We start from the raw sequence: 27,730 nt of genomic DNA on the forward strand, positions 1-27,730 counted from the left end.
TGTTGTTATCGGCATTGGCGTGTAATATGGTCCTGAGGATAGAGGTGGTGCAAAAAAATACCTAGAGAATGTGTTGATGCATGATAAGATGGTGCATAATGTGGTGCTTGTATAAAGAAAATGAGATTATTGAAAGCACCAGAAAAATATGAACCATACTGACCGAGAGGTTATGCACCCATCGGTGCCTCATGTAAGGTTAAAGCTGATGATGACTCCAACGAGGCATTTACTCCCGGCCTAAGATTCATGTAGGGTCTTTTTGGCCTCCTACGATGATGTTGTCTACTCCTTTCCTCATCTGGCAGTAGATATGGCTTACCGTGAAGTCTAAACTGTCGAAACCATTTTTTAATTTGAAAAATGGGGATCGACTTTTTAAAATGGAGTCGCCACCGATCTTTATTGGAGGTGTGATCGGCTCATCTTGAAAATGATTTTGATCTGCGAAATTTTAAGAAAATAAGTTCGGGAGTTTATTACGTACGAGGAAGGTTAGCACCCTCGTAACGTCCAAAATTGGTACCGAATTGATTGTTTAATGTCTTAAGGTCAAAAATTTGGAAAAATTTTAAAATACGATCCTTTGAAATTTAAATTTGAATAAACCAAATTGAATAGCAAGATGTACTCATTTTGGAAAAATAAATTGCCACATTCAGTGAGTGCAACAATTCAATCGTCAAAATTAAGTATGTCTTTTAATTTTCAAATTTTTTTAAAAAATCATGCATTTTGAGGAGGTTGTTCAGTCATTTAAGTCAAACGAGAAATCAGAATCCAGTAAGTTAGGTTTCGATTTCTCGAAGTTCTTAAACATTAAACATTGCCGTTATTTTAAAATCGGGATAACAGAATGTCACATTCAGTAAGTTAGGATCCAACATTTTGAAATCCTAGATGCTTCGTTTTAAAATTGTACGGTTTTAATAAAATAAGCACATGGCTATCTAAATTCATCGAGAAAAATTGGAACCCAGTAAGTTAGGGCTCAATTCTTTCGAGAATTATGAACGCTAGGCTTTTTTTTAATATGAAATAGAATGATAAAAGTAAAAATTTTAAAAGAAACATGTAATGTAAAAGATCAATGATAATTCAAACTTAAACTAAGAAGTAGCCAAATAAGCAATAAATAAATACAAATGAAGTAACAACAATAATTTTACTCACATTATATATGAATTTACAATAACATGACATGGAATGAATAATGTTATAAAGCAACATTTTGAAACGAACCTATAACAAATAATATACACTTACTAACTTTACAAAAATAGTATAAAACATAACCATATAAATATATAAAAAGGTAGGAATTATGTAAATAAGTAAAAATTTAAAAGAGGTAAATTACATGGGAATAAAATATATTTAAAATACATATGAAAATACATAAAAACATTAAAATTAGTAATACGTAGTATCACAACATTAGCTTATTTTTAAAAAAGAATATTTAGTAACCAATACGTATAAGGAAAAACATTATATAAAAAGTATTACCATATAAATATTTGATATGCAAAATATTAAGAGGTAAATACAAAAACATTAAAATATATAAGTTATATCCAATCTACAAAAATATGTATTGATAAATGATAAATTAAATACTAATATACTAAAAAAAATTTTAAAAGAACGTATAGTGAATAAAAGACTAATGTATGATAACTTTAAATAATATAATTAATAATTTAAATAATAAAACTATATTTTAAATTATACCAATAATAAGCTTAAAAACAATATTAAATTTAAATATTAAAATAATGTTAAAAATAACTATGTCAAAATAATAATTAAATATATCTAACAATAAATATATAAAAGTTAAAATTCAACTAGAAAAAAAACGAACTAAATTATTAATCAGTTCAAATTTAAGGGACTAAAACGGCAATTAAACGCAAAAATAAATAATCAAAACCAAACACAGAAAACGGCACCGTTTAAATATGGATCCAAGTGGAATCGAAACCAAATGTGTGGTACAAATTAAAAAATTGAATAAAAATCAAATTGAAACAACACAAATGACAGAGGGACTTGTCGCGCAAATACACCAATAAACGAAAATGCGCAGATCCTGCCCCCGGAACGGGTCACCGCGCAAGTTGCTGGGGTTAATCGGCCAACACGACACTGTTTAAGGGCCACTGAAACAGGCCCTAAATGCTGCCGTTTTACGCGCTATAAAAGGCCCCCCAAAACCCTAAAAACAGTTTGTTGAAGACAGACCCTAGCCTCTACCCTCCTGCTGCAAAACTGATTCGCCCCCCCTTAGTCTTCGATTTCAACGAAGCGAGCGAGGTCCGGCGCCACGTTCCCAAGAAGGTACACTCCCTTCCTTTTATTTCTATTATCACTCTAAATAAACGAACAAATCGAAGATCCAGAAAAAAAATCACCTTCAAACTTCTATTTTTTGCTTCGATTTCTTTGAACCTTTTTTGTTTTTGTATTCAAGTATGCATGTGTGTGTTCATAACAAAGAAGCAAAAAGAGAAAGAAAACAGTGAAAAAAACGATAAGAAGAAAAAAAATATATCTCTCAAATCTTATATTTTTTTATATTCAATATCTCCCTGAAAAATGGGCCTTTACAGCGTTGGAATCGGCCTTATATAGCCGAATCGAAAAGAAAAGAAAAATAAATAAAAATCCATCTATTTTTCTCTGCTATTTCCGTTCGTTCCTGCTTGTTTGTTTGTGTACAGGTACGGTACGGGCGCACGCGTACGGAGGCTCGCGTGAGTGTAGAGGCCTGGCACGTGCGGACGAGAAGAGCTGCTGCGGTTCTGGAGGCATTCTGGAAACCCTAGGGGTTTCCTGCTTCTGAATTCGTTTTGGGCATGGGTTGAATTCAGGCTGATGCTTAGGATCGGGTTTAGTTTTAGTTTTTTTTTAATTGTAATTGGGTTGTGTAAATGGACATTTGGGCTAAACTTAAATATTTTGTTTTTCTTTTCTTTTTTATTTGGTTTAGCAAAATGGGCCAGGCAAATTGGCCTATTATATAAACTATTTTATCTAATTTGACCTCTAAACTATTTTATCTAATTCGAAGAGGTCGCCAAATCCGGTGGGAGAATTAGTTTGCGTATAGGTATGAAATCGTACTTATGCTCCCAAATATATATATATATTTAGCATAGAATTTAGGCCAATTTTCATCGGTTCTCCCCCGCAAGTCGATCTTGTGTAGTTCATCGAGCTCCAAGAGTGACGACGGAATACTTTACCTAATCCCAAACTTACGCATCACTCGATCGAATTTGTGTATCTCAACTGTTGCAAAAACTATTAATGACACCTTGACATTCCAAATATAATGATTTGCCAAAAATTCATTCGGGATGCCTTCTTGAATTCTCAGATTAGCGTATGGCATCTATTCAAACTATAGTAAGAAATTATAAAATTTATTACGTACCTAATATTAAATTTCAAATCCTTGCATAAATATTATATAATTTAAATTTTCAAAAACTAACATCGGCTTCCGATCATTGGTCTAACAATAGTTGGATATCTTCAAGTTCATAGGTATATACCCATATGACTTACGTCATTACTCTACCTATTCAAATAATATGTTATTTCAAAAATATAATAATAATAATAATTATGATAATTATTTATCAAATGAAATTTACCTCAGAACAAGTGAAAATTCAAAAGGGGCATTTACTCGATGACATATAAATGGTAGTCGATACCATGCCCATGACTAAAGAAGGAGTATGCAACCACCAATTTTTTTTTGTGGTTCTGTCATCTAGCACATCTCTCGATACAATGTCGCCAACATAGTTGATCTCCAACTAAGTCGCCCCGCTTTTTTCAAGCCGACTAGTTTTAGTAGCCACCTTAAATGTACTGGATTTTAAGATTTATCGGGCACTAAAAGACCTCCGGTTAACCACAGGATGAAAGCTCACGTGTATTTTTTTTTCAACGACACTCGCAGAGTTGTCGATATAATTGAAATTGTCCTCTAACCATTTCATCTCTATCTGACAACCACTAAACTTGTCCGACACCTTGCCAATACTTACTTGCAAATTGGGCTATAATCGCCAATGTCCACTACCCCCGTAATGACTGCCCCATCCACCAGTAAATCAAGTTGTAAAGCAACGTCCTCGAGTGTAATTGTACACTTACTGCACTGAAGATGGAATGTGTGTCTCGAGTATTCATCTTTCCACCAAAACGCTAATAAGTGCAGTATCCAATTTAGTCCCCTTGAACATACGAGACACGTGCAAGAATCTTGCCTCTTGCAAGTGCTGTTCAATAACACACGGTGCCCTTACATTTAAATTGTGTATGTATGTCTCCATAATTCGATTTTCAGTCTAATTCTATAAACATAAAAAAATTATAAAATTAATAATGTTAACAACTTAATAATTAACTTAATTAAATTTCTTAAAAAAATATTTTTTTCTTACCATTTGCAATTGGATGCCAGAAATATGTTTGTCATCCAAACCAATAAGCGACATTGACATTTTTATAAATTATAAAAATCAAATAAAATCAAAGAAATTACGAAGTATAAATTTAAACCAACTAAAATTTGAGAGAAATTAAATGAAAAAAATGAGAACTAAATAGTTGAGAGAATTTAAAGAATATGATTTAAATGCAAAAGAAAGAAAATGAATTGAGTTTATATAGTAAATAAACTAACCGTTTTTAGCCATTGTATTTTTTGACCATTGGAAAAAAGTTATCATTGGACGAAAATGTGTCCAACAATGCGTGTTTTCAATTGAGGTGTTAGTAGGGACGCTGAAAGCGCGTCCTGCGGAACATGTTTTCTATTTTTCTCTTCAAAATTGGTCTATTTCCTTGACTTTGAAAAAAAAAGTTCTAATTCCATAATTAACTTTTAAAATTATCCTTTTTTAGCTAATTAACCCTAATTTTTATACATTAAATAGTTATTTTCTCCGCCTTCATTGTGGGTATGATGATATCTAATATTATAAAATTAAATAATTATTTCAAATATTATTATTTTTCTATGTAAAATATTTCAAATATTATTATTTTTTTATCTACATTGTAGGTATGATAAATTTTAATGTTATAAAATCAAAATTAGTTTTTATTATATATATAAATAAAGAGTTATGAATTAAAACTATTTTTAACATAATGATATATAAAATAAATATTTTTGTTATATAATTATATAATTATTAATTTATTTATATAAATAAAAGAGTTATTAATTAAAAAGATCAATTAAAAAAAGTAAAAAAATGTAAATGTAAGTAAGAGAGGAATCGAACTTAAGATTTAAAGATAAAACTGTAAATTTTTTTTTAAAACGTTTTTTTTAAGATGCATTTTTTATTTCTCTCTCTAAAATAACCTAATTCTCTAAAATTGGAGAATTACAACCTAATTCCAATTTTCTTTTTCGGCATTTTTTCTAATTTCCCCCTAATTTCCAGTTTTAGGGCTGGCAAAGAAAAAAAAGAAGAAGAAATTACAGTTTAAAGAGACGGTGCGTTTCACTAGAATATTGAGGGTGAAACTTTGGTTGATAAGGTGGTTTCATTACTCGCCTCTCTCTCTGCGCTTTAAAACATCAGAAAATGGCGTCCTATTTCATATCTAGTGCTCGCTTTTGCACTTCCAAATACCCAATCGCTGTGCATCTATCAAAGCCCCTCCTTCTCCCTTCAAAACCCTCAAAATTTCCGTTCTCTTCCAACAGATTTATCTCTTTCCAAAACATCCCTACCAAATCCCCACCTCCGCTTCTTTCATCTTCCTCAACCTCCACCCCCCTCCAACCAATGGAAGAACTCCCTCCTAAGCTCCAAGATATCATCAAGCTTTTCCAGTCGGTTGAAGAACCCAAGGCCAAGTACGAGCAGCTCATGTTTTATGGAAAAAACTTGAAACCCCTCGATGCCCAGTTCAAAACTAAGGACAACAAAGTTGAGGGCTGTGTTTCTCAGGTTTGGGTCAGGGCTTACCTTGATGAAGATAAGAATGTTTTCTATCAAGCAGATTCTGATTCTGCTTTAACCAAAGGACTCGCTGCCTTGCTGGTTAATGGATTGTCTGGAAGGCCTGTCCCGGAAGTTTTGAAGATTTCTCCTGATTTTGCTGTGCGTCTTGGGCTGCAACAGAGCTTGACACCTTCAAGGAACAATGGGTTTCTGAACATGTTGAAGTTGATGCAAAGGAAAGCACTTGAGTTGCTTATTGAAGCTAAGAAGGGTAGTGGGTCTTCGGGTAATGGTCAGATTGTGAATGATAACAGTGAAAAACCTGTTGAGAGTTCAAGTTTAGATTCAAAAGCTGATGAGAATTCTGGTGTTGGATCGAGTTCTTTAAAAGGTAGTGAAGAAAGTTCAGGTGGTTTGAGAAGTAGAGGAATGAGGATCAAAGAGAAGCTGGAAAGGGAGCTTAGTCCTATTGAATTGAAAGTGGAGGATGTTTCTTATCAGCATGCTGGACATGCTGGTGTGAGGGGCAGTGATGGGGAAACACATTTTAATCTGAAAATTGTGTCCAAGGAATTTGAAGGGAAGAGTTTGGTTAAAAGGCATAGATTAGTTTATGGTTTGTTGGATCAGGAATTGCAGAGTGGATTGCACGCCTTGTCTATCGTGGCAAAGACACCCTCTGAAGTTGAAGCAAAATGAAGAGATGTTCATGAATAGTGAAAAACATGGTCTTTTTTAATACATTTTAATATGCTTTACTTTGTAGGTTCTCCAAAAGTGCTTAACTGAGAAATGAGAGTTTTTGTACGTTGGATTTTTTTTTTTTTGGTAAATAACTGCCTGTGTGGCTGTTTAACTTTTCAAATTATTCTTAGTTTCCCTGTTTTCTCATATACAAGTTCAGGGATTTGGTTTGAAATAAATGCGCAGCTCTGAGGTGTGTGGACTTCAAGGCCTAATCCTACATGAGGGACTGTTACTAAGGTGGAAATGATAAGTAATGCATCTCTTTGTTGATTTTTTCCCTCTATTTAGTTCTCATTACATTCATAGCATGTCAATAATCGGTAATGGTATCTGTTTTTCTAATATGTAAAAGGTTTTTAAAACATGGCTGTTCATTATCTTATATCATTAGATTTAATTGTTAAGTAAGTTGAAGCAAAATAAGGAGTGGTTATGGCTAGTGAAAAATATGGTCTTTTAAAATATGTTTGATATGTTTTACTTGTAGGTTTGAAAAGCCGCTTAACTGAGAAGCTGAATTTTTGACCATTCATGAATCAGTTTCGCGTTAGCTGGTTGTTTAAATAACTGCTTGTGGGCTGTTTTGTTTGAATAACTTGTAAAATTATTCACTACTGAGGCTTTCAATCATGTTCTTAGTTCCCCTGGTTTTTCATATAGAAGTTCAAGGATTTGGCTTGAAGTAAAAGTGCAGCTGTGAGTTGTGTGGACTTCTAGGCCTAATCCTTAATGAGGGATTGTCATTAACATTGATATGATAAGTAATAGATCTCTTTGTTGATTATTTCCCTCTATTTAGCTCATTGTACATTCAGAGCATGTTAACAATAAAAGATCGTGGTTCTGTTCTGTTAATATGTCAAAGGGAACATGGTTGTTCGTTCTATGTCTATGATTAAAATTAATTGGTAATGCTGTTCAAAGATAATTAAGTTGAAGCAAAATGAAGAGTTGTCATGGCTAGTTAAAACTATGGTTTTTTAAATGCATTTGATATGCCTTACTTTGTAGGTTTACAAAATGTGCTTAATGAGAAATCAGATATACCTATGTGGCTGTTCTGTTTCGATAATTTTTCAAACTGTTCATTAATGGGGCTTTCAGTCATGTTCTTAGTTTCCTTGGCTTTTCATATAAAAGTTCTGGAATTTGATTTGAAGTAAATGTGCAGCAGCCGTGAGTTGTAGACTTCAAGGCTTAATCCTACATTGGAGACTATCACTAACATGGATATGATATGATAAGTAATACATCTCTTTGTTGATTCTTTCCCACTATTTAGCCCTTTGTAAATTAATAGCATTTTAACAATGAAAGATGATGGTGTTCTGTGTTATTAACATGTAAAAGGGTATCAAAACATGGTTGTTCATTATGTTTTATCATTGAATTTAATTGTTAAGGCTGTTCATTTATATTGGTATCAGGTACAATCTTATGTATTGAGAATAGGCATGTGAGCTGAACATTTGACAATAGTTCCCATTTCTTTCTTTTGGGGGCCAGTACATAGATTAGGGGGTTCTCGGTTGTAGTGAGAGTCAAATAAGGGGAATTAAAACATTAAGAATTTCATATAAGAGGATGGTGTGTTGAAAATTGATGCAAGATGTTAATGGCATATTAGATGCATAAGATGTAGTTGGATATCTCAATATCCCAATGGATTACCACCTAGTTGGTTTTTGTGTCATGGGTGGCGCATGGGAGCCCGCAACCATGACGAACTTATATGATCCATCGCATTTGAGGGAGGTCATTTGGCCCAATTGGACTGGTCCATTGCTTGGAGAGATTGAAAGTCCATCTCCGGAGCTTGGTAAATATGGAAAGTGATCTTTAAAGATGTGCTTGGCAAATATGGAATGTGATCTTCAAAGATATGTGATCCTAGACATTAAATGTAATCTTTAAAAGATATGATTCTGTAGTATTAGAGATTTGATATCTAGATAAGCTTTTAATCTTAGCTATTGATGTATTTCGATCTGTACCGTTAATTTTGGGAAGACTCAGCTATAAGTAGAGGCATCTCCCCCTCATTGTAATTCATTCAGTTATTAATAGAATTTTGAGAGTATTCACTCAAACTTTTGTCTCAAGTGTTCTTGCTTTTCTGTGGTTTTTGTTCATCTTTTGAAGTACGTTTTTATTTTGTTCTTCGGCTGTTCTTCATGGGTGCCTTAGAGGAATTCCGTTGAATCTTCAATTGTTGCGAGTTAGGCTGACTTAAGCGTTTTTGAGCGAAAGAACTACCTAAGGCCGCATGGATCGTGTGGGAAAAATCTAAGTCTGTGACATCTGTAGGTGGTTGCTTTTGGCTGCTATAGACCGTAGACAGCACATCTTGCATTGATCTTTCTTACTTTTCCAATTTTTGATGATCAATAGTTATGGTAGTGGCTAGTTGTGTTAATATTTATCGGTTATCGTATCTCAGCTTGTAGTAAAGAAATGTGTTTCACTAGACTTTCCAGTGTTGATGATACCCGAAATTCGATAATGATTATGTGTGAGCGACGTGGTAACTTTTAACCAATAAGTCCAAAGCTTTGCTGTGCATCTATCTAAACTCTTTGTTTTTAATTGAAAGCAATTGTTGCTTGGTTTGTGAGCAGCATTGAGGGACTGCAAATGTCCTGTATGCAGCTGAGCTGCTGCCATACTACAAAGATAAAGATGTTGGTAACGCTCTATATTAAAGTTTATGTTGTACCGTTTTTCTTCAAGCATTTATGGTGATCACCTATATCTAACACAACTCCAGTCATGGTCCAAAAGCATGAAATCTGTGTTTGACACAATCGAGTCTAAGTTCCAAGCCTACATGCCTCATAATTTGCCTCTTCAGGGGCTTTCCTAAAGTCGGATTGTTGTTAATCATTCATTATCTTCTTTCTATATTGATATTGATATTTTTTATAATTAAATTTAAATGTAATATTTTTTATTAAATTAATAACAATTACTTTCGGTCTAAATTTATGCCTTGCCTTATTAATCGAAATGATCACACATTTTCTCATTGATTTGATGAATTAAAGTAGAATAGTTTATATCACACATTTTCTCATTGATTTGATGAATTAAAGTAGAATAGTTTATACGTATGTGGTGTTTAACATTTTTTTCTCTGTCACTGAAATGAGAATGTGAAATGTAACATTATAATGTTTGTTATATGTAACATAGTATTGATTAAAATTATTACTTTAACTCGTAAATTAACACTTAAATTATATTATTATTTCTATTCCAGTGCCTAATTTTTTTTAATCATAAGCTGTATCTAAATTTTTTTTCCAAATTGACTACTTGTTAATTCTACCCTTAAGTCTATTTTTTAAAAAAAATCAATTGAAAATTGTCTTGCAACAAAAAAAACAAAAAATATTATTTTCTGTATATATATATATCTTTACTTTATATTTCTTTTCTTTTTTCTTCCTCTCGTCTTGGGTTTCTTCTATAAATTTGAGCATTTTGGGTTTTATGGTTTCAATTAAGATTTTCAGAGTTGAAGCGATGGTTGAACCAGTCAAGCCATCAGACGGTTTGACCGGCTCAATCAAATATATTATTTAAAAAATCATAAAATTAAAAATAGAGAAACCGGTTCAATCTATTTTTTAGTTCGATTTAATTGATTTGTATCGACTTGTGAGTCAATTAGTCAACCCCAATCTCAAATTGGTAGCCCGACTGGTTCCTGATCCAACAAGTTCAACCGACCAGTCTGGTTCGATTTTGAAACACTAGTTTTTATTGATGAAAAAACTTTTTTTTATTTAGTAAGGTTGAGCTGTGAAGTTCAAATACAAGATTAATTGCCAATGTCTCAATCATGGGAGGCAATTTTCGAGCATTATTGGCATTGCCAAATATGATAAAGGAAGAAAAAGAGAAATAAATTAAGAGAAATAAATAATGTAAAAAAAATTAGAAAATATTTTTACCTTTAAAAAATAATTATTTGTTAAAGTTATATGGTGTGGCAGTCTATTATTGGTTAGAATTTTTTTATTAGGTATAATATTTTTTGTGAAAAATGGGTAATAGAAGAATAATTTAGGTATCACTTATAACAAAAAATAGATATTAAATGGAGAAAATGGTACGGGTTAAGCTTTTAAAAAAATAGATTTAATTGTTTAACTTAATTATAAGAGTGTTACATTGATACATTTTTTTGGTATGGTGAAGATTTGAACTTAAGCTAATTTTATAGAAGGCGAAAACTCAACTAATAGGCAACAACTTGGAGTTATAATAGTAAATATATTTATTTATTTATTGGTACATTGATATATTTGATTTACTAAGAATTTTACTAGGAATGTGATAGTATATTTCGAAATTAGCCTCATCAAATAAAATATAATTCTTTAAAATAATTTTTAATTATATTTATTATTAACAAAATTTAGTTTATTATTTAAAAATATTTAATTTAACTTATTTATTTTTAAGTAATAATAATGTATTTATTTTAAATAAATAAAATATAATATATTTATCTCAAATATATATGATTATTTTGTAAAAAAATTAACATATAATTAAATTTAAAATAAGTTTTAAATACTTAATATATATTTAAATTAGAATAAAATTTGAACTTAAATTTGATAATAGTTAAAATAAATTTAAAATTATAAAATTGAATAATTTTAATGATTTGTAGTTAGAAAAAAAGAAGGGTGATATTGTTTCAATGTTAAATTTAATTTCCATTTTCCAATAACATGGGAAAGTTACTTTCTCACATCACAATATTGTATTTGAGGTAAAGTGATTCTAAAAAGAAATTATATTATCCGGAAAGTTAATAATTTTTTTTTAAATGATCATTTTTCATCATGCAAAATGCCTTCGTATTAAGACAAGAAATTTAATGCTTCTCGAGTAAAGCCTTAAGTTCAATTTTTATAGATATAGAAAACAATTTTATTGTTTTTTATACAAAAAAGAGGAATTAGAATAATTACATACCAACTTCGCCTCTACTGCAAGTGTCACAGACCTAGAGTTTTCCCACGCGATCCGTGCGGCCTTAGGCAGTTTCTTTGCTCAACAACGCCTAAGTCAGCCTAACTCGCAACAATTATGAATTCAACAGAATTTCCTTTAAGGCAACCACGAAGAACAGCAGAAGAACGAAGTAAGAACGAACTTGAAAGATGAACAAAAGCAATAGAAAGTAAGAACACTTGAGAGAAAAGTTTGAGTGAATACTCTCAGAATTCAATTAACAACTGAACAAACTTACAATGAGCAGAGAGTCCTCTATTTATAGCTGAGGCTCTCCAAAATCAACGGTCTAAATCAAAATACATCAATGGCTACAATTAAAAGCTATCACAATATAAAATCTCTAAGATTACATAATCGTATCTTCTAAAGATTTCATTTAATATCTAGGATCCCATATCTCCAAGGATTACCTTCCATATTTGCCAAACATATCTTTAGAAGATCACTTTCCTTATTTGCCAAGTTCTGGAGATAGGCTTTTAATTTCTCCAGGCAATGGACCAGTCCAGTTGGGCCAAATGACCTCCCTCGAATGCAATGGATCGTACGAATCCGTCATGGTTGCGAGGTCCCATGCGCAACCCATGACACAAGCATCCTCTTGCAATAGAGGAGTAAGGGTGGATTTGAATGGACGATAAGGTACGGTGTGAAGTGTTTAGCTTATTTTTTGTCTCACGTTACAATATTGTTATAGTATCTAATCTCACCATCACCACTGTTTTTACACTAACCGCAAGTAAATGTGTAATGACCCAAAATTTATGGGTATCGAAAAAGTATGATATCGGGCCTCTGTCTTAGTAAATTGAGTCATAAATAATTATTAGAAGTAATTGTGAATTTAGTTGAGTGCTTAATTAGGTATTAATTAGGTGAATTTAGCCTAATTTAAAATAATTAAGAAAAAGGATCAAATTGAATAAAGAATGAAAGTCTAATTATAGAATGATGCATATAGCATTAAAATCTAAGATTTTATTTAAGTTATACATAAATATTATATATAATTATTATAATATTAAACATTATTATGGTTTTATATTATTATTATTATTAAAAATAAAGTAAATAGTAGACAATTGTATGTTAATAAAATAAATAAAATATAAAAAGAAACAAAAACAAAGAATAGAAACAGAATTGAGACGAGAAGCAGGGGAGAAAAAGCGAAAGAAAAAGGGAAAGAAAAATAAAAGAGAAAACTAGGGATTTGAAGCTTGAAACTTTAATTGGTAAGTTTAATCAAGTCCTTTTCTTATAAATTTGATGTTTTTGGAATGCAAGAGTGAAATACTCTTGGATTTAAGTTGAAATTTTGAAAGTTAATAGATTTTTGAGTAGGATTTATGTTGAATAAATGATGGAATTGAGGGTTTATTTGATAGAAATTTTGATTGGAATTGAATAAAGGATTGAATTGTTAACTAAGCTATAAGTTTTGAGTTTTAGGGATTAAATTGAAATAAATTCGAAATTAGGAAAATATGCTGAAATTTTAATAGTTAAATACGAGTTTGGATGAAATTTGAATAAAAATAGAGTGTGAATTGAATTAGGAAAGCAAGTGAACTTAGTTGGGATCAAATTGAGAATAAGGAAGAAATTTAATAGAAATTCAATTATTTATCATAATTAGTGCTGTAATTAATAGTGTAAATTATTATTATTTTCGTAGGTAACAAAGAACTCGAGGCATTGACATCGAAAGGAAAGGAAAAAGCTCTCGAGGACTAAAACGAGAGATTTACGGTTTGTATTACTATAATTCAAATTATAGTAACTGCTATATTTAAATTTATATGGATGGTAAGTAAAATTAGGTAAGTAATTGAAATGATAATATTGATTTGAATTGAATCAAATTGAATTGTATAAAGAAAATACGTGAGAATTTGAAATGTATATTGATTGAAAAGTAATTAGTGATTTGAATTTGTTTGGAAAATGAATTAAAAATATGAATTGAATAAAAGCGAATTAAATTATGATTATGTGTGAATATGTGTATTGTGTATTGATTGAAAAGTGGTTTGAATTGAATCGAAGTATGATTATATGCGAATATCTGAATATGTATTGTTATTGAATTGTATATTGATTAGAAAGTGGAAAGTGAATTTGAATTTGAATTGAATTGAAAGTGAATTTGAAATAGAAAAAAATGATTTGAATACCCTATTAACTAGACGGGTTGAGTCGGATATAGTTGGCATGCCATAGGCTTGGAAGAGTTCAGGGATACTTCGACCTCGAGTCGATGAGACACTGGGTGTCACTATATTTCTTCAGATAGATTCGATGAGGTACTGGGTACCAACTTTCTTCGGCTTTACCGATGAGACACTGGGTGTCAACTGTTGCTTCAAACTATTCGATGAGGCACTGGGTGCCATACTGGAATGTTTGGTTGGATCCGTGTATCTGCCAAAGTCCGAGTTTTGTTAATAGGGTAAATAATGAAATGATAAACCAAATGAGTTGATCAATCGAGCTATTGAAATGAAATGAAAAGTTGAATTGTGAATTGAAATGTAATATGAGATTGAGAAATGAATCTAAGGTTCATGATGTGTCCAAGTTCTAAATTGTGGATATATGATATTAATTGATGAATTGTTATTGTTGAAATATGAAATTTGAGTTTAAATTTGTATGTATGATTTTATGCATTACATGTTTATTAATATTATAATTTGAATTATGGTAATACCACTGAGTATGAAATACTCAACGTACGGTTGTTTTCAGTGCGCAGATCATTAGAGTTCAAGGTTCAGTTCAGCATCCAAAAAGATCCCGACTCCATCAAGAAAATTTTGGTGATGTATTTATTCCTTTTGTTTAAGTGGCATGTACTAGGTGATTATACACGAGGCATATATATATGTAAATATATATGCTAAATGATCTTGGTTGTAAATAAATGGTTATAATCTTTTGGATGACAAATAAAATTTAAAGTTATAAATTAGTAAACTTAGTATTAAATCTTGAAATGAAATGAAAGATATGAATTAGTTTTTTTTTACATGTTAACTTTAACCTTTTATAATTAAAGTAGTAAATCAATTTATTAAGCATGATTTAGTAGCGTTTTGAAGTATAAAATCATTGATTGAAATATTTGTATTGGTTTGTTTTTGGTTTTAAGTTTGCAGGGGGTTTTATGTAAAAATAAGTAGAAATACTGTCGAAATTTAAAAAAAATGAATGAAGCCAATTAGCATAAATTTATATGAATTTATAATCATTTTATAATATGTTTGTTATTTATTTAAGAATTATTTGTAAATTGTCCGAGATATCCGGTAATGCCTCGTAACCTTATTCTGGCGACGGTTTGAAGTTAAGGGGTGTTACAAAATGCACCGCTCATCCAAACTCATCGTAAGACTAAATGGAGGTGACTCTAAAACCTTCAGACCAACACTACAACATTTGCTAGATGGTCATCACATTTGTTGCCTTCTCTTGGTTAATAAAATTTTAATAATCCTCCAACAAAATACTCAGTGAGTGTTATTATAAAGAAAACAAAATCAAGAGAATTTAAATTTTTATTTTAAAGTTTAACTTGACTCGGCTTCAAATTTAATTGAAATTTAATATGAAAATACAAGTGGTAGCTGCACTATTGCATGTTTAATAGTGGTATGTATAATCTCCTAATTCAAGTGTTATGCATGTTAATCAAATAGAAAGATTAATATTTATTATGTAGATTTTGTTTAAAAAGAATATGATTTGAAGGATTAATATTATATACTTTTGATAACAATTGTTTATATGAAATATAAAAATTTTAAATATATTTTTTACAAATTTCTTTTTAATTAATGGGATAATATATAAATTGGTCTTTGAACTTGTCCATTTGTATGTAATTAGTATTTAAAATTTTATTTTGGATCTAGTTGGCCTCTGAATTTATATTTCACTATTATGATGGTGCTACATAACCTCTCAAAATACCACATGACAAACATAATTTATGTATTTTTATTTTTAATTTATACTTGTCACGTTGCATATTGAAAGATTGCCACGTGACCTCATAGATCGATTAGAATGCTACACAACACAAGTGCAAAGATTGACGGAACTATCAAATTAAATAATCCATATCGTCAAAATTTCAAAGTATACCGTATTTATAATCTTTCACAGCTTTTACCGGCAAGTGGCTCTTTAAAAATAAATAAATACAGAATTAATCAATCCTTAGTCAAAAGTAACAGATTAAACACAAACTAACGGAGATTTGAAGGCAGTAGCTGACACGTGTCCTGATGTATCCAGGTTTTACATTTTTATTTTATTTTATTTTTTAAAATTGTGCTTTTTTATTTTTTATTTTTTTTAAATTTAATAATAATCATCATCCATCGCATTTGAAAAACATTTTCTTGTCACTTCTAGAGAGAGAGAGAAAGGGAGGGAGGGAGGCAATAGTGACAGAGTGAAGCATTTCTTAGATGATGCAACTGACCAAGTTTCAGCGGAAACCCTAATTTTCTTGAATGAGGTTTGTTTTTTTTCGCTCTTCGAATTCTTTTTATTGAGATTATTGGGATGAAGTTTTGGTTTTTGATTTTGGGTAATGTAAGTTTTAGTTGTTCCATTTGAAAGTTCTCTTGAATTAATAACTAAGAGAAGAAGAAGAAGATGAATGGAAAAGGAAAGGGTCAAAATTAACTCAGGAGTTGGTAGGCAGGAGTTATTGGGTTTTCTTTGTTTAGGAATTTTTAAGCCTTGTATTATTATTATTATTATTTTGGCATCAATCCTAGTAGGTGTTGAGAGACATGTGAGTTCAGTTGTAGTCTCTGGGTATTTTATAATGTTTTTGGTATTAGAATTTGAAATTTGCTGTATTCTCATTACATTAGGAAGTAATATATCAATTTTTACTATTTGGGCAAAGTCTAGCTTAACTTAATCACCCTTATGCATTATTTGTTGATTTATCTTGGACTTTTTCCATCTTATTTGGTGACACAGACGCACCCTTACGATGCCATGTAATGAATGATTTGATAGAACAGCTATATCGTTCTTTGATTTTAGTTCAGCATAATATGAAATTAAGTGTCCATTGCAGATGACTACTTTTCTTATGATTGACCTCATAGATTTTTTACTGAACCCAATAATCAAATCCCGAATCATAAAACTTGGACATAATTTTATAACTGATGAGGTTACTCTGAGTTTTTGGTCATGTCTATTTTTTGGGGGCATTATTTGCTGGTGTCTAACCACTGGTCCAACTATTTTTAAGATGTTATTTGGTGTTCAAAAACTACTTGACTGCCTAAACCAGGGAGAACAATTGGACTTTAAGCATTATTGTATGGTTTAAATACATGTATGCTTGAGATGTCCAGCATGTTATGTCATTTTCAACATTCTAACTTGGGTCAATATTTGCTTAGAGATGTTAACCTGCTCTATTGTACCTTCAGCAGCTTAATTGCACATTTGTTGCTATTCAGCTTGTTACATAAAGCCTAGTATGAGGAGAATAATGTGGTTATTTGTTTAAAAGGTTTTTGGTCTTATCCTCGTATGTTTTTTTATGATGTTGACTTGATTTCCTGTGATAAAAGTTTCTTTCAAGAGCCGGAAACACCTTCTGTCTATGAAACAATTCTATAGGAAAAGCTATAATGTTTAGAGAGTCTATGGGATGTTGGGAGGGTAGATCTTGATTCTTTTTTTAAGCATTTAATTTCTCTCAAATTTAAAATCATGCATTTTAGGTATTTTACATCATTTGTTTCAAGTCATGAGACCTTGTTCTTGTGATTTTGTAGAATGCTATTTCACCTAACTTTTGTTCTACATGGATAGTAATGGAATACTCTTCATGTTGACTGTAGGTCATATTTGGATGGTACAGAGTTATCCCCTCTTACCCCTCACTTGTAAGATGAATACAAGAGGCGGTCAAGTATCTAAGGGTCAGAAGTCAAACAAATTTCAGGGTGGGGGACCAAATTGGATTCTTATTGCTGGTGGTGCCTTGTTAAGTACCTTATCAATCCGCTTTGGTTGCAAGCTGAAGCAGGCACTTGACACAAAGCAACAGTACGATGCTACTACTAGTTTGAAAGGTATACAGGTATCTATTGCTTCAATAATTTGTATCCAATTTGTAACTGCTAAATTTTGGGTTTGTTACAGGGAACGGAACTTCAGACAGGAGGAGACCATCAGGTTGTCGTTTACAGTTAAATATGTATTCCTTTAGCCAAGACCATGATGCTTGTTTCAACTGCATGTCAGGTGTGTTGCAGCTATCTTATAAATTGAGCTGTCCAAAGCTTGTATATATAAGCACTTGCTGTAGTTTGGGTCTTTTAGTGGGATGATAAAATTTGTAAATATAAGCTTGTTTGTGTACACACGCATATAAGCACTTGCATATTGGCTTTAAAGAGAAGAAACGAAGTCTAGTTTTCCTTGCAGACGGAGCCTTTTGTGAATTGTCGTAACCTTGAATTGCTTGCCTTACAGTATTAATACTTGGCAGCTTCAGTTTCTTATAACTTTTTAATCATACTTTGAGCCTTGAGGTGGTGATATGCGACTGACACTGGTCTTTTATTAAAAACGAGAAGTTAGACCAACATAGTTCTGAAATGTTGGGTAGCATTTGTATTTCCCTTGGCTATATTTTGCTCTTCATATTGAGAGGAGGTCCATTTTAAGTTCCTTAAAGCGCTCTAGTTCTTGCCTTTCATAATTTGGCTAGTCATAGATTGATATATTCTCCAACGCTTCGGCTCTTTTGGTAGTGAAAGTCAAGGTTTACTTTTGTGTTTATTATTATTATCTATCGGTGTCTTATATAAGTTTGGTTTCAAAACAGGATCTGGAAGCATAGGGGAGAAGCACCCACCAAATGGTCAGATGCCCGAATCTGAAATTGCTTTACCTCTGGTGACAGTTCCTTCGACTGATTTTAACAAGGATAATGGTGTCATGTGGGCTTCGTCTCCCGATCGCCTTGAGTTGCCCCCAAAACCATTCCATCATTCTAACTGCTCCGACTCGCCGTGTGTCTCAGAGTCTGGCTCTGACATATTTAGCAAGCGGGAAGTGATACAGAAACTAAGGCAACAGCTGAAGAGAAGAGATGATATGATACTGGAGATGCAGGATCAGATTGTGGAACTGCAGAATTCACTGAACGCTCAGGTGGCGAACTCAACTCATTTACAGTCACAACTGGAAGCAGCAAATAGAGAATTGTTTGACTCCGAGATGGAAATCCGAAGGCTGAGGAAGGCAATCGCAGATCATTGTTTAGGACATGTTGGCACAAATGAGAAGACTTCAAATGCTACAGCTTGGCCATATGACATAAGAAATGGACATGGCAATGGGTACGTTGATGGAGAAAGCAACTTGGAATCCCCTGAGAAGGGAAGGGAAGATGGGGAGAGAATTGAGATGCTGAAAAGAGAAGTAGGAGAGTTAAAGGAGGTGATAGAAGGAAAAGAGTACCTATTGCAGAGCTACAAGGAGCAGAAGATGGAGCTCTCCATGAAGATCAAGGAGTTGCAACTGAGATTGGATTCCCAGCTTCCCAATATTTTGTAGGTAATGCTTAGGTTTTTGTGCATTCTTGCTTGTCTTCCCATGTTTCTTTCTTTGATTTGAGGATAAAAAAAAGTATAGTATATGCCTCTTTTTCTCATTTCTTTCCCACTATCATTTGGGCTTAAGATTCATGTTAGATATATATGTTCTTTGCATGTGCATCTCTATGTATGAGAATAAGATGTGTAAGAGAGAAAGAGGGAAAAGCACAGTACTAGGCACCATTATAGTGGTTTTGTTAATTTTTAACGTTTTTCTTGCTTGACCACTGCCTCCTTTCTTGTAGAAATCTTAAACCAAGTGCTCTTTTCCTTTTCTAGTTGGTCTTGTTATCTTTTGTAGTCATGAAACTATATTGGTGAGGCATACTGTATTTTTCAGGGAAAAATATTGTTAATAGAGTAATCTAGCAAAAATGCAAGCAAAGGCATACCGAACAAAGACAATAAAAAAGTAAACTTGTGGAATTACTTACTGGTATACCCATGAATTTATTAGTTGGGCTAGATTCTAATCGGATTGGACCCATAATAATAGATTTTTAATAATAAATTGTTCACTTTACCCTTTTAATATTTTAATAATGCATTTCAAAGGGTCAAACAGGCTTATAGATAAAATCAAGTTGGTGAATGTAAATATGTTCCAATGCACGACCATTTGATTCTTGACATTCAAAGCACATGCCATTCTTGAGGTCCATTTCCAAGTTCCCTTACGCCTTACCTATCAAAATCTATCTTATCGGCTTAGTTCATAGTTGTCTTGCACAAAAAGTAAACAAAGTGATCTGCTTTGAATATGCCCATTTGGTTTGGGACTGGGTGACTGACTGTACACAACATTTACCAGGGTGAACCAAAGCCGTCAGTGCAGAACAAAAATGGTGAGCATAATGAAACTGTCCTTGTATGCCTTCACTACGTGTTTTCTTTTACAAATGAGGCAAAAAGAGATTAATGGAAACGGAGATACCAAATGCACTTCATGACTTATCTACTGTTCAAATCAAACTCCCCAACTTCGCGCCAGTCATTCTGCACACTTGTATCTCCATTTTCAGTCTCCTCATCGTTCAAGAAATCTTCAGATGGTTCCTTTTCATCCCTCTGTGCACTGCTACCCCATCCATTCATCATCTCATCAGGGTTTACACCCTGAGGCTGCTCCCGAATGTCATGACCAATTGCAAGGTTGTTTCCTTGAGACCCAAGAGCGTTTGCCCTTATAGGTCCTCGAGCCATTAGTTCAGCATGAGCTTGTGATTCAGCTCGAGCTTGCTCTGCCTGAACCATTGCTGCCATTCTCAACTTAGCCTCATGAGCCTCTCGGCCAGCCTTCTCCCTAGATTCTATTTCTGCTCTCAAATCAAGCAACGCTTTCTTCTCTTCTTGGAGAAGAGCTTGCTCAATCATCAGCCTTTCCTCGGATCGGAATTCCCCCACACCTCGTTTGCGAGATATTATATTGAAGGCAAGAGCCTGTTTCTCAAATGTGGCTGTGAACTCTGCAACTTTAGCAGCAATGTTGTTATCCCACTGCTGGGAGCGAGATGGCATCTGGCCAGTTGTGTCTGAATCAAGAATTTTATCATCCTCCTCTGCTTCATAGTCTGCTACTACATGGTAAGGTAGTAACCTGACAGTTTCACAACATAGTTTAAAAAACAGAGAGAGAGATCAAATTTTTATCCCAATATGATTATGCAATTAGCAGACAAAAGCTTGCTTTTCCTATGCTTCACCATATACCCTTTCTTCCAAATAAAGTCTGTAAAATATTTGACCCAAAAATTTCCCATGAATGAGCCCCCATATTATTTCGAAAATATTCAATCAAAAAGTTCAGGAGAATTTTCCCTTGCAGCTATATATGGCATATATGCTAGATTTCATTCATCATAAAGGATTTCATTTTCACAATAACTACTCCCTATTTCCTTTTTCTTTTCTTTTTCGTTTCTCCTTGCTCTCTCTCTTTGAAGGAAATTTGATAAAAAAAAAACTTCAGAAAAATGTTGATTAAGCAGGAAGCACTGTAATGCAGAAACTTTGAAGCATATATCAAATCCCATCAAGAGGCCAAATTTAAAATAGCAAGGCCCATGTATTATCCATGGATAATGTAAAGCTGTGCTCACATAAGATGCGAGAAAGGGAGAAAATTTGAGAGGAAGAACGTAGGTAGAAACAAAAAAATTTCAAACTGCATGCATGTGTGTGTATTTCCACAATTCCACATTCTTGGTTTTATTGAGTCATACAAGTCAAAAGAAGCAAGGAAACAAAAAGACATTCAATTACAAAAAAATTTTCGGAGCCTGACGACACCAAATGAAGCACAAAAGTTGTCTCCAACTTCAAAAGTGTTTCCTGAAAAACTCTTAGTCCTGTTTAAAGCGGAAATGAACATGCATAGAGAGTCCAGGACATGATGTTTCAAAAACCATAAGCAAGAGGAATGCAAAGCAAAGTCTGAATAAAGGGTGAAGTATCTTGTGAATTGATAGTAGCAGGACATGAGGACATTCGAAACACTATGAAAGACTTGGACATAAAAAATATTATTTAGTCACTCTGCCAACTCCAGCGTATTCATGCAAATACAAATATAACAGTTTGCTTACAGGAACACATGAATGTTAGCTACCACTCAGTGATTTTGACAGCCAAGCTCAATGCAACAAGGAAGGTACAATCTTATGAATAAAATTTAATAATTCATTTATTTATTTAATAATTCACACTTTTCCCCATGAAACAGGTGACAAAGCTGAAAGCAACTAAACTTTCTAGCTGAAAGGATTTCTGCCAGATGGCGCATTGCTCTGAAAATGAACATTTCTAAAAGTTTTTAACTGATGTAATCTCCTAGGTGCAGAGAAACCATGCAAAAAGTGTATTTCTCAAGTATTTTCCAACCATATGTAGGTGAATCCCATAATTTCATCCACCAAATTGCCATGTGTCAGAACACGTCATCAATTTATTCCGTCTTATGCATATGAACTCCAATTGATTTCTAACGAAGACATGCGATTAATATACTCTTCTAGATATATGTCTTCAATCTCAGAAGAATTAGACAAAACAAAAACTGACTACATGAAACACATCAACATCAAATTTGATCATCCCTTTAACTCCCACAGTTTCTGGAGATCTCATTTATAAACAAATCCCAACATGTCAAAAAGCATAACATTATCAGATATAACCTATTCCCATATCCTTGTAAATGGTCCTTCAATCCTAGTAGTACCGAGAAACTTATGCCAGTAACAAATAAAAAATCCTAATTTCTTTACAAGATATAACATACTATCCTAACAAAAGAAATCTACCCAAATTCTCACAAGCTGATTTGCAAGACTACAAGTTTCTACTTTCTATTAGAAAATAACATAAATCTCCTTATAAATCAAATTCACAAATGCTAGACATGCGAGCCCAGGTTCAACAAAATGGTAAAAGGAATCCATTACTCAAAATTCCCATCTTTTCAGATTCACTCGAGGAGAAAAAAAAAGAACTAAGAAAACCTATTCTTTCGTTTCCAAGAAGGCTCATTTTTTTGACACCCCAAAAGGGAAAAAATGAAGAATCAAACAAACCCAGAATTCCATTCCCAATGACTTGCATAAAAAATTAAAGAAATTCTACACAAACCTCTCACAGGCATCTTCAAGGGAAGAAAAAGGCCGCTTGAAATCTGGGTGACAAACACGCCAGGCATCCTGATAAGCCATCTGGAGCTCCGCTTGATTCAAGGGTCGGATCTGCTTCTGCTGTTGGTTTGGTTGCTGTTGCTGTTGCTGCGGCGGCGGCTGTGGTTGTGGCGTTTGTTGTTGTTGTTGTTGTTGTTGTAAATTAGGGGAGGAATTAAGGTTAGGGTTAGGGTTAGGGTTAGGAATGGGGGTAGAATTAGGGTTTTGTTGGATGTTAATGGGACGATGATGAATAACACCAGGAGTAGTACGTAAATGGGCATCTATGTTTGAAGGGAACCTAGAAATTGCTTGTTGCTGCTGCTGCTGTTGTTGGTTTTGTTGGGCTTGTTTTTGAAGTTGTTGTAGGAGAAGAAATTGTTGTTGTTGTTGCTGTTGTTGTTGTTGTTGCTGTTTTTGTAAGAGAAATTGCTGCTGCTGCTGCTGCTGCTGCTGCTGCTGTTGATGATGAGCCATTGCCTTTGCTTCCTCCATCTCTCAAATCTTTTTTGCTTTGTTTTTCCTCTGTTTTGGTAAAATAAAAGAAGGAAGTAATTGCTGGGGAAAATAAAAGAGTTGGGCCTCGGAATTCATGAATTATTAGATACAGTGCGGCAACGAAACAATCTATTGGGCCCACTTAACACACATAAATAAATTATAATTTTTTTGGTAAACTATTAGTAAATACATTTTCAATTTGCCCACTTAATTAAAAAATTATAATTTGATCACTAAAGTTTTTGAAACTATCTTTTGGTCATCTGATTGTTAAATTTTAATTGGTATAATAACAATTTTAGTCCTCAATTTTTATACTTTCTATCATTTTGACCCTAATTATATATAAAAAGATAAAAAAAGATGATATTCTTTTTAAAAGTTTAGAAAATTATAAGAATTAAGATTAAAATAAAAGTGGATAAAATTTTCAAAATTAGATACAACGTGAGAGAATCAGGGAAAATCGTTTTTAAATCCTCCAAAGTTCTCTTTGTATATTATTTGTATAGAAATATTAAATACCCATTCTTTGAAAAACCATAGAAAAAAAATCAAGCTGTTATAAATATCTTATTAAGTGGATGTCTATTAAGATTAATAAAGTTTTGATGTACTTTAAATTCTAATAGTCATTAGAAGTATCTCTACTTCATTTATATTTCTTATGCCTATAAATAGAGACTTTGGAGAAGCTTTGTAAATATCCCGATTGATCAATAAAACACGCTCTCTCTTTTGCTCTCCTAATTTGACCAATAAACTCGTTTTTAAATCCTTCAAAGTTCTCTTTGTATATTATCTATATAGAAATTATCAAATACCCATTCTTTAAAAAAAACCATAGAAAAAAAAAACATTAAGCAAAATTATTGGTTCTCTGTATTTTAGGGAGCATTTAGGAACTAGAATTTAGATTTCAAAATTTTAACTTTCAAGTTTATTATTTATGAATTCATCACTTCCAAATTCTTTGTTTGGAAATTAAAATATTTAAAATTCAAGATTTTGAATTAATCTAAATTCATTGTTTGGATAATTCAAATTTAGATTTGGATTTCAATTAAATCTAAGCTTTAAAAATATATATATTTTAAGTTTAATTATTTAGGAGGATTTTGAACATTGTTGTTTAAACTAGATTGGACTAACCAGTCAGATTGAGAATCGGTTAGGGTACCGGTCTAGAGAAAGGCATTAGAGTGGATGATCCAGAAACCAACTAGTGTGTCGGTTTGGAGAAAGGCATTAGACTGATTGATTGGGCTGAACCAACAGTCAAACTGATTAAACTTGTTTTTATCTATTTTTAAATATTTTTTATTTTTAATAATTTATTCAATTGAACCTATCAAGTCGGCCGAACAGGTTGAATCAAGTATTGGTGGTCGGAACGGTTCACCTACTGATCCGATTTTGAAAAACTTGAGTTTCGTTGATGATGTATTATATATAAAAATAATTATCTATTGTTTGAGTTTTGAAGGAAGTGTAAAAGGAGATAGAATAAAAAAGTTCTCATATTTTTTTAATCAATCTTAGATTTTAAAAACTCTCAATTTTAAAATGGATTTTGAAATTCAAAATATAAATCTTATAAAATTGAACTTGGATTTACCAATATTCAAATCCAACATTTTATTTATTAGCCAAACAAATAATTTGTTTAACACCCCTTACCAGAGACCGTTGCCGGAGTCGAGCATGAGGCGTTACTTGACTTAACTTACTAGTTTGAGGCATAAGAATTTGCTTTTAAAATTAATTTCACTATTTACAACAAAGCTGTCCAATCGCGTAGCAGTTGCTAAATTAATTTTAAATCGAGATACGAAACTCAAAATTTAGATCCGTAAATTTTCCCTAAAACTAGACTCATATATATTCTTACCATAAAATTTTCAGAAATTTTGGTTGAGCCAATTAGTACAGTTTATTAGTTAAAGTCTTCCCTGTTTCACTGTTCGACTGTCCTGACCTCTCATCACTAAAATTCAATTTTATCATTGTATGATTTTAATATGGTGTTCTCACTTATTTCTACAGAAAATAGACTCATTAGGGAATCTAGAAATATAAATTACAACTCATAAATATTTTTGTAAAATTTTTAATGGTTTTCTAAAATCAGAATAGGGGATTCCAAAACCACTTTGACCTTGTATAACTAAAATACAAATATCTCAGAATATAAATTTTCTTTACCCATACCGTTATTTTTCTATGAAAATAGACTCAATAAGATTTAATTATATATATCATTAACCCTCTAATTAATTTTATACTATCATTGGTGATTTTTCAAAGTCATGTCACTGCTACTGTCCCAAAACTGTTTCATTGCAAATTTTTACTCTTTCATAATTTTTAGGTATAAATTATCACCTAGGCATTCATAATACCAAACATATTCTTACTTAGCCATTTTAATAGCTAACATTATCACATATTTACACATCATCCTTTAGCAATATCATAAGGACATACTTTCAAAATGACTAAGTCCTTATACATGCCATAGCTCAAACATTGATCATTATAAAATACTGAGTTGTTGTTGTTGTTGATAGTGTGAGCGTTCTTCGACGTCTTTAAGATCCCCGAATTAGCTTTGCAATACTATAAAAGAAGGAAAATAAAAGAAGTAAGCATAAAGCTTAGTAAGTTTACAAGCAAATAAATAACAACATTTAACACAAATAAATATACTCAAGTGTCATGATCTCTAATTTCCTCTTTACTTAATCTCTTACTCGTTCACTTGTTTACTTAGATAACTCATGATTATAGCTTACTCTTCGCTTGCTGAAATGTTGGTTCTCAATTGATAACATAATATGTTCTTAACTCTTATAACTCACCTGAATTTGCTATTTATGCTTTTACCTGAACTTTCATAGAACACAATTTGTTTTCTAGCTCGTTGAGCCACATTGGAATAATAATGATACTTGGGTCTCATATCTGATAACAACATACCAAAGTCATGTCCCAGACATGGTCTTACATGGGATGTTTTTTGTATTGCCAATGCTATATCCCAGATATGGTCTTACATTGGAGTTCTCATATCGGTGCCCATGCCATGTCCCAGACATGGTCTTATGGGGGACCTCTCATCTCGGTGCCAACGCCATGTCCCAGACATGGTCTTACATGAGACCTCTCATAACCTCAATGATGCCGATGCCATGTCCCAGACATGGTCTTACATGGGATCTCTTTACCCAAATGTCATGACATTTGTATCCGATACATTCCTAATGTTTCAACGAGACTTTTTAATACTAATTCTCTATCTTCTCATACTTGAGTCAACATTAAATAATTTCATAAAATAAATACATAATTTCTTGAAAATAGCAGATTTAATAATAATTATTGAAATATTTCATTTATTTACCGTAAACTTAACTCGGTACAAAATATAGCCAAATCCACCCATTTAGTCTTCAACTTTATTCTTTCCTTTGTCTAACCTCAGATTCCGTTCTTCTTGATCTATAATAGCAAATTTAGTTTATTTAATACTCACATTTACCAAAACAGCCATCGACTCTAGCTTTGGCAAAATTATGATTTTGCCATTAAACTTTTACATAATTACACTTTTGCCCCAAAGCTCGGAAATTAAACTTCATCTCTTATTCTTATGTTTTATAACATGCTGAACATTTTTCCCTTCTATGACAACATCAAATTGTTACTCTAACACTTATGAACATTAGGTATTTTACTGATTATGTCAATTTACTCGTTTTCACTTAGAATCGACTAGCAAAAGTTGTTTAACATAATTTCTAGCTTCATATTTTATCATAAAACATCAAAATAAACATATTTCACCTATGGGTATTTTTCCAAATATAAACCCTAGGTTAAATTATTGCTAGAATAAGCTAAATTAAGCTACCAAAATTCCAAAAACGTAAAGAACATTAAAAACGAGGCTTGAAATCACTTACTATGGAGCTTGGAAGCTTGAAAACCCTAACTATGGCTTCCCCCTTGTTATTTTTGCTCACCATGGAGAAGATTAGCACATTTTGCAATCTTTTTCCCTTTTTAATTCTTTTTATTACTAAATTACCAAATTATCCCTAACTTAAAAATTTACTATTTCACTTATCTCATGTCCATTTTT

The 27,730-nt window shown here is 32.3% G+C and overlaps 3 protein-coding genes and 1 long non-coding RNA gene across 5 annotated transcripts; 2 read left to right on the forward strand and 2 right to left on the reverse strand.

The window, feature by feature from the left end:
* Positions 1–3,625: 3,625 nt before the first annotated feature.
* On the reverse strand, positions 3,626–4,613 carry LOC121215349 (uncharacterized). Its single transcript, XR_005911169.1, has 2 exons — positions 4,467–4,613; positions 3,626–4,376 (listed from the first exon to the last, which is right to left on the reverse strand). It is a non-coding gene; the product is annotated as an uncharacterized lncRNA (long non-coding RNA).
* Positions 4,614–5,552: 939 nt separating this feature from the next.
* On the forward strand, positions 5,553–8,824 carry LOC121215350 (sufE-like protein 1, chloroplastic/mitochondrial). 2 transcript variants are annotated; one of them, XM_041089735.1, is made up of 2 exons: positions 5,553–6,984; positions 7,222–8,824. In XM_041089735.1, exon 1 carries the CDS (start codon positions 5,625–5,627, stop codon positions 6,684–6,686), a length of 1,062 nt encoding a protein of 353 aa, XP_040945669.1. In that variant the 5' UTR covers positions 5,553–5,624; the 3' UTR covers positions 6,687–6,984; positions 7,222–8,824. The 2 variants fall into 2 exon arrangements, with proteins under 2 accessions (XP_040945669.1, XP_040945670.1); XM_041089736.1 differs by having other exon boundaries at positions 5,553–6,971.
* Positions 8,825–16,113: 7,289 nt separating this feature from the next.
* On the forward strand, positions 16,114–19,698 carry LOC107950659 (uncharacterized). Its single transcript, XM_016885541.2, has 4 exons — positions 16,114–16,296; positions 17,654–17,887; positions 17,958–18,059; positions 18,646–19,698. Exons 2-4 carry the CDS (start codon positions 17,665–17,667, stop codon positions 19,377–19,379), a joined length of 1,059 nt encoding a protein of 352 aa, XP_016741030.1. The 5' UTR covers positions 16,114–16,296; positions 17,654–17,664; the 3' UTR covers positions 19,380–19,698.
* Positions 19,699–20,020: 322 nt separating this feature from the next.
* LOC121215351 (putative mediator of RNA polymerase II transcription subunit 12) lies at positions 20,021–23,649 on the reverse strand. Its single transcript, XM_041089737.1, has 2 exons — positions 23,048–23,649; positions 20,021–21,017 (listed from the first exon to the last, which is right to left on the reverse strand). The coding sequence occupies exons 1-2, from the start codon at positions 23,578–23,580 to the stop codon at positions 20,372–20,374; spliced, it is 1,179 nt and encodes a 392-aa protein (XP_040945671.1). The 5' UTR covers positions 23,581–23,649; the 3' UTR covers positions 20,021–20,371.
* Between the last annotated feature and the right edge of the window lie 4,081 nt (positions 23,650–27,730).

Source organism: Gossypium hirsutum, chromosome D03, assembly GCF_007990345.1.
Source record: "Gossypium hirsutum isolate 1008001.06 chromosome D03, Gossypium_hirsutum_v2.1, whole genome shotgun sequence".
Lineage (NCBI taxonomy): Eukaryota > Viridiplantae > Streptophyta > Magnoliopsida > Malvales > Malvaceae > Gossypium > Gossypium hirsutum.

What these genes read in the sequence shown, in the direction of transcription:
- LOC121215350 (XM_041089735.1), top strand. Translation starts at nt 5,625, where the DNA reads ATGGCGTCCTATTTCATATCTAGTGCTCGCTTTTGCACTTCCAAATAC.
- LOC107950659 (XM_016885541.2), top strand. Translation starts at nt 17,665, where the DNA reads ATGGTACAGAGTTATCCCCTCTTACCCCTCACTTGTAAGATGAATACA. An exon ending in TGCTACTACTAGTTTGAAAG is followed by an intron (nt 17,888 to 17,957) that starts GTATACAGGTAT and finishes GGTTTGTTACAG; the next exon opens with GGAACGGAACTTCAGACAGG. An exon ending in TTGTTTCAACTGCATGTCAG is followed by an intron (nt 18,060 to 18,645) that starts GTGTGTTGCAGC and finishes GTTTCAAAACAG; the next exon opens with GATCTGGAAGCATAGGGGAG.
- LOC121215351 (XM_041089737.1), bottom strand. Translation starts at nt 23,580, where the DNA reads ATGGAGGAAGCAAAGGCAATGGCTCATCATCAACAGCAGCAGCAGCAG. An exon ending in CTTGAAGATGCCTGTGAGAG is followed by an intron (nt 21,018 to 23,047) that starts GTTTGTGTAGAA and finishes TGAAACTGTCAG; the next exon opens with GTTACTACCTTACCATGTAG.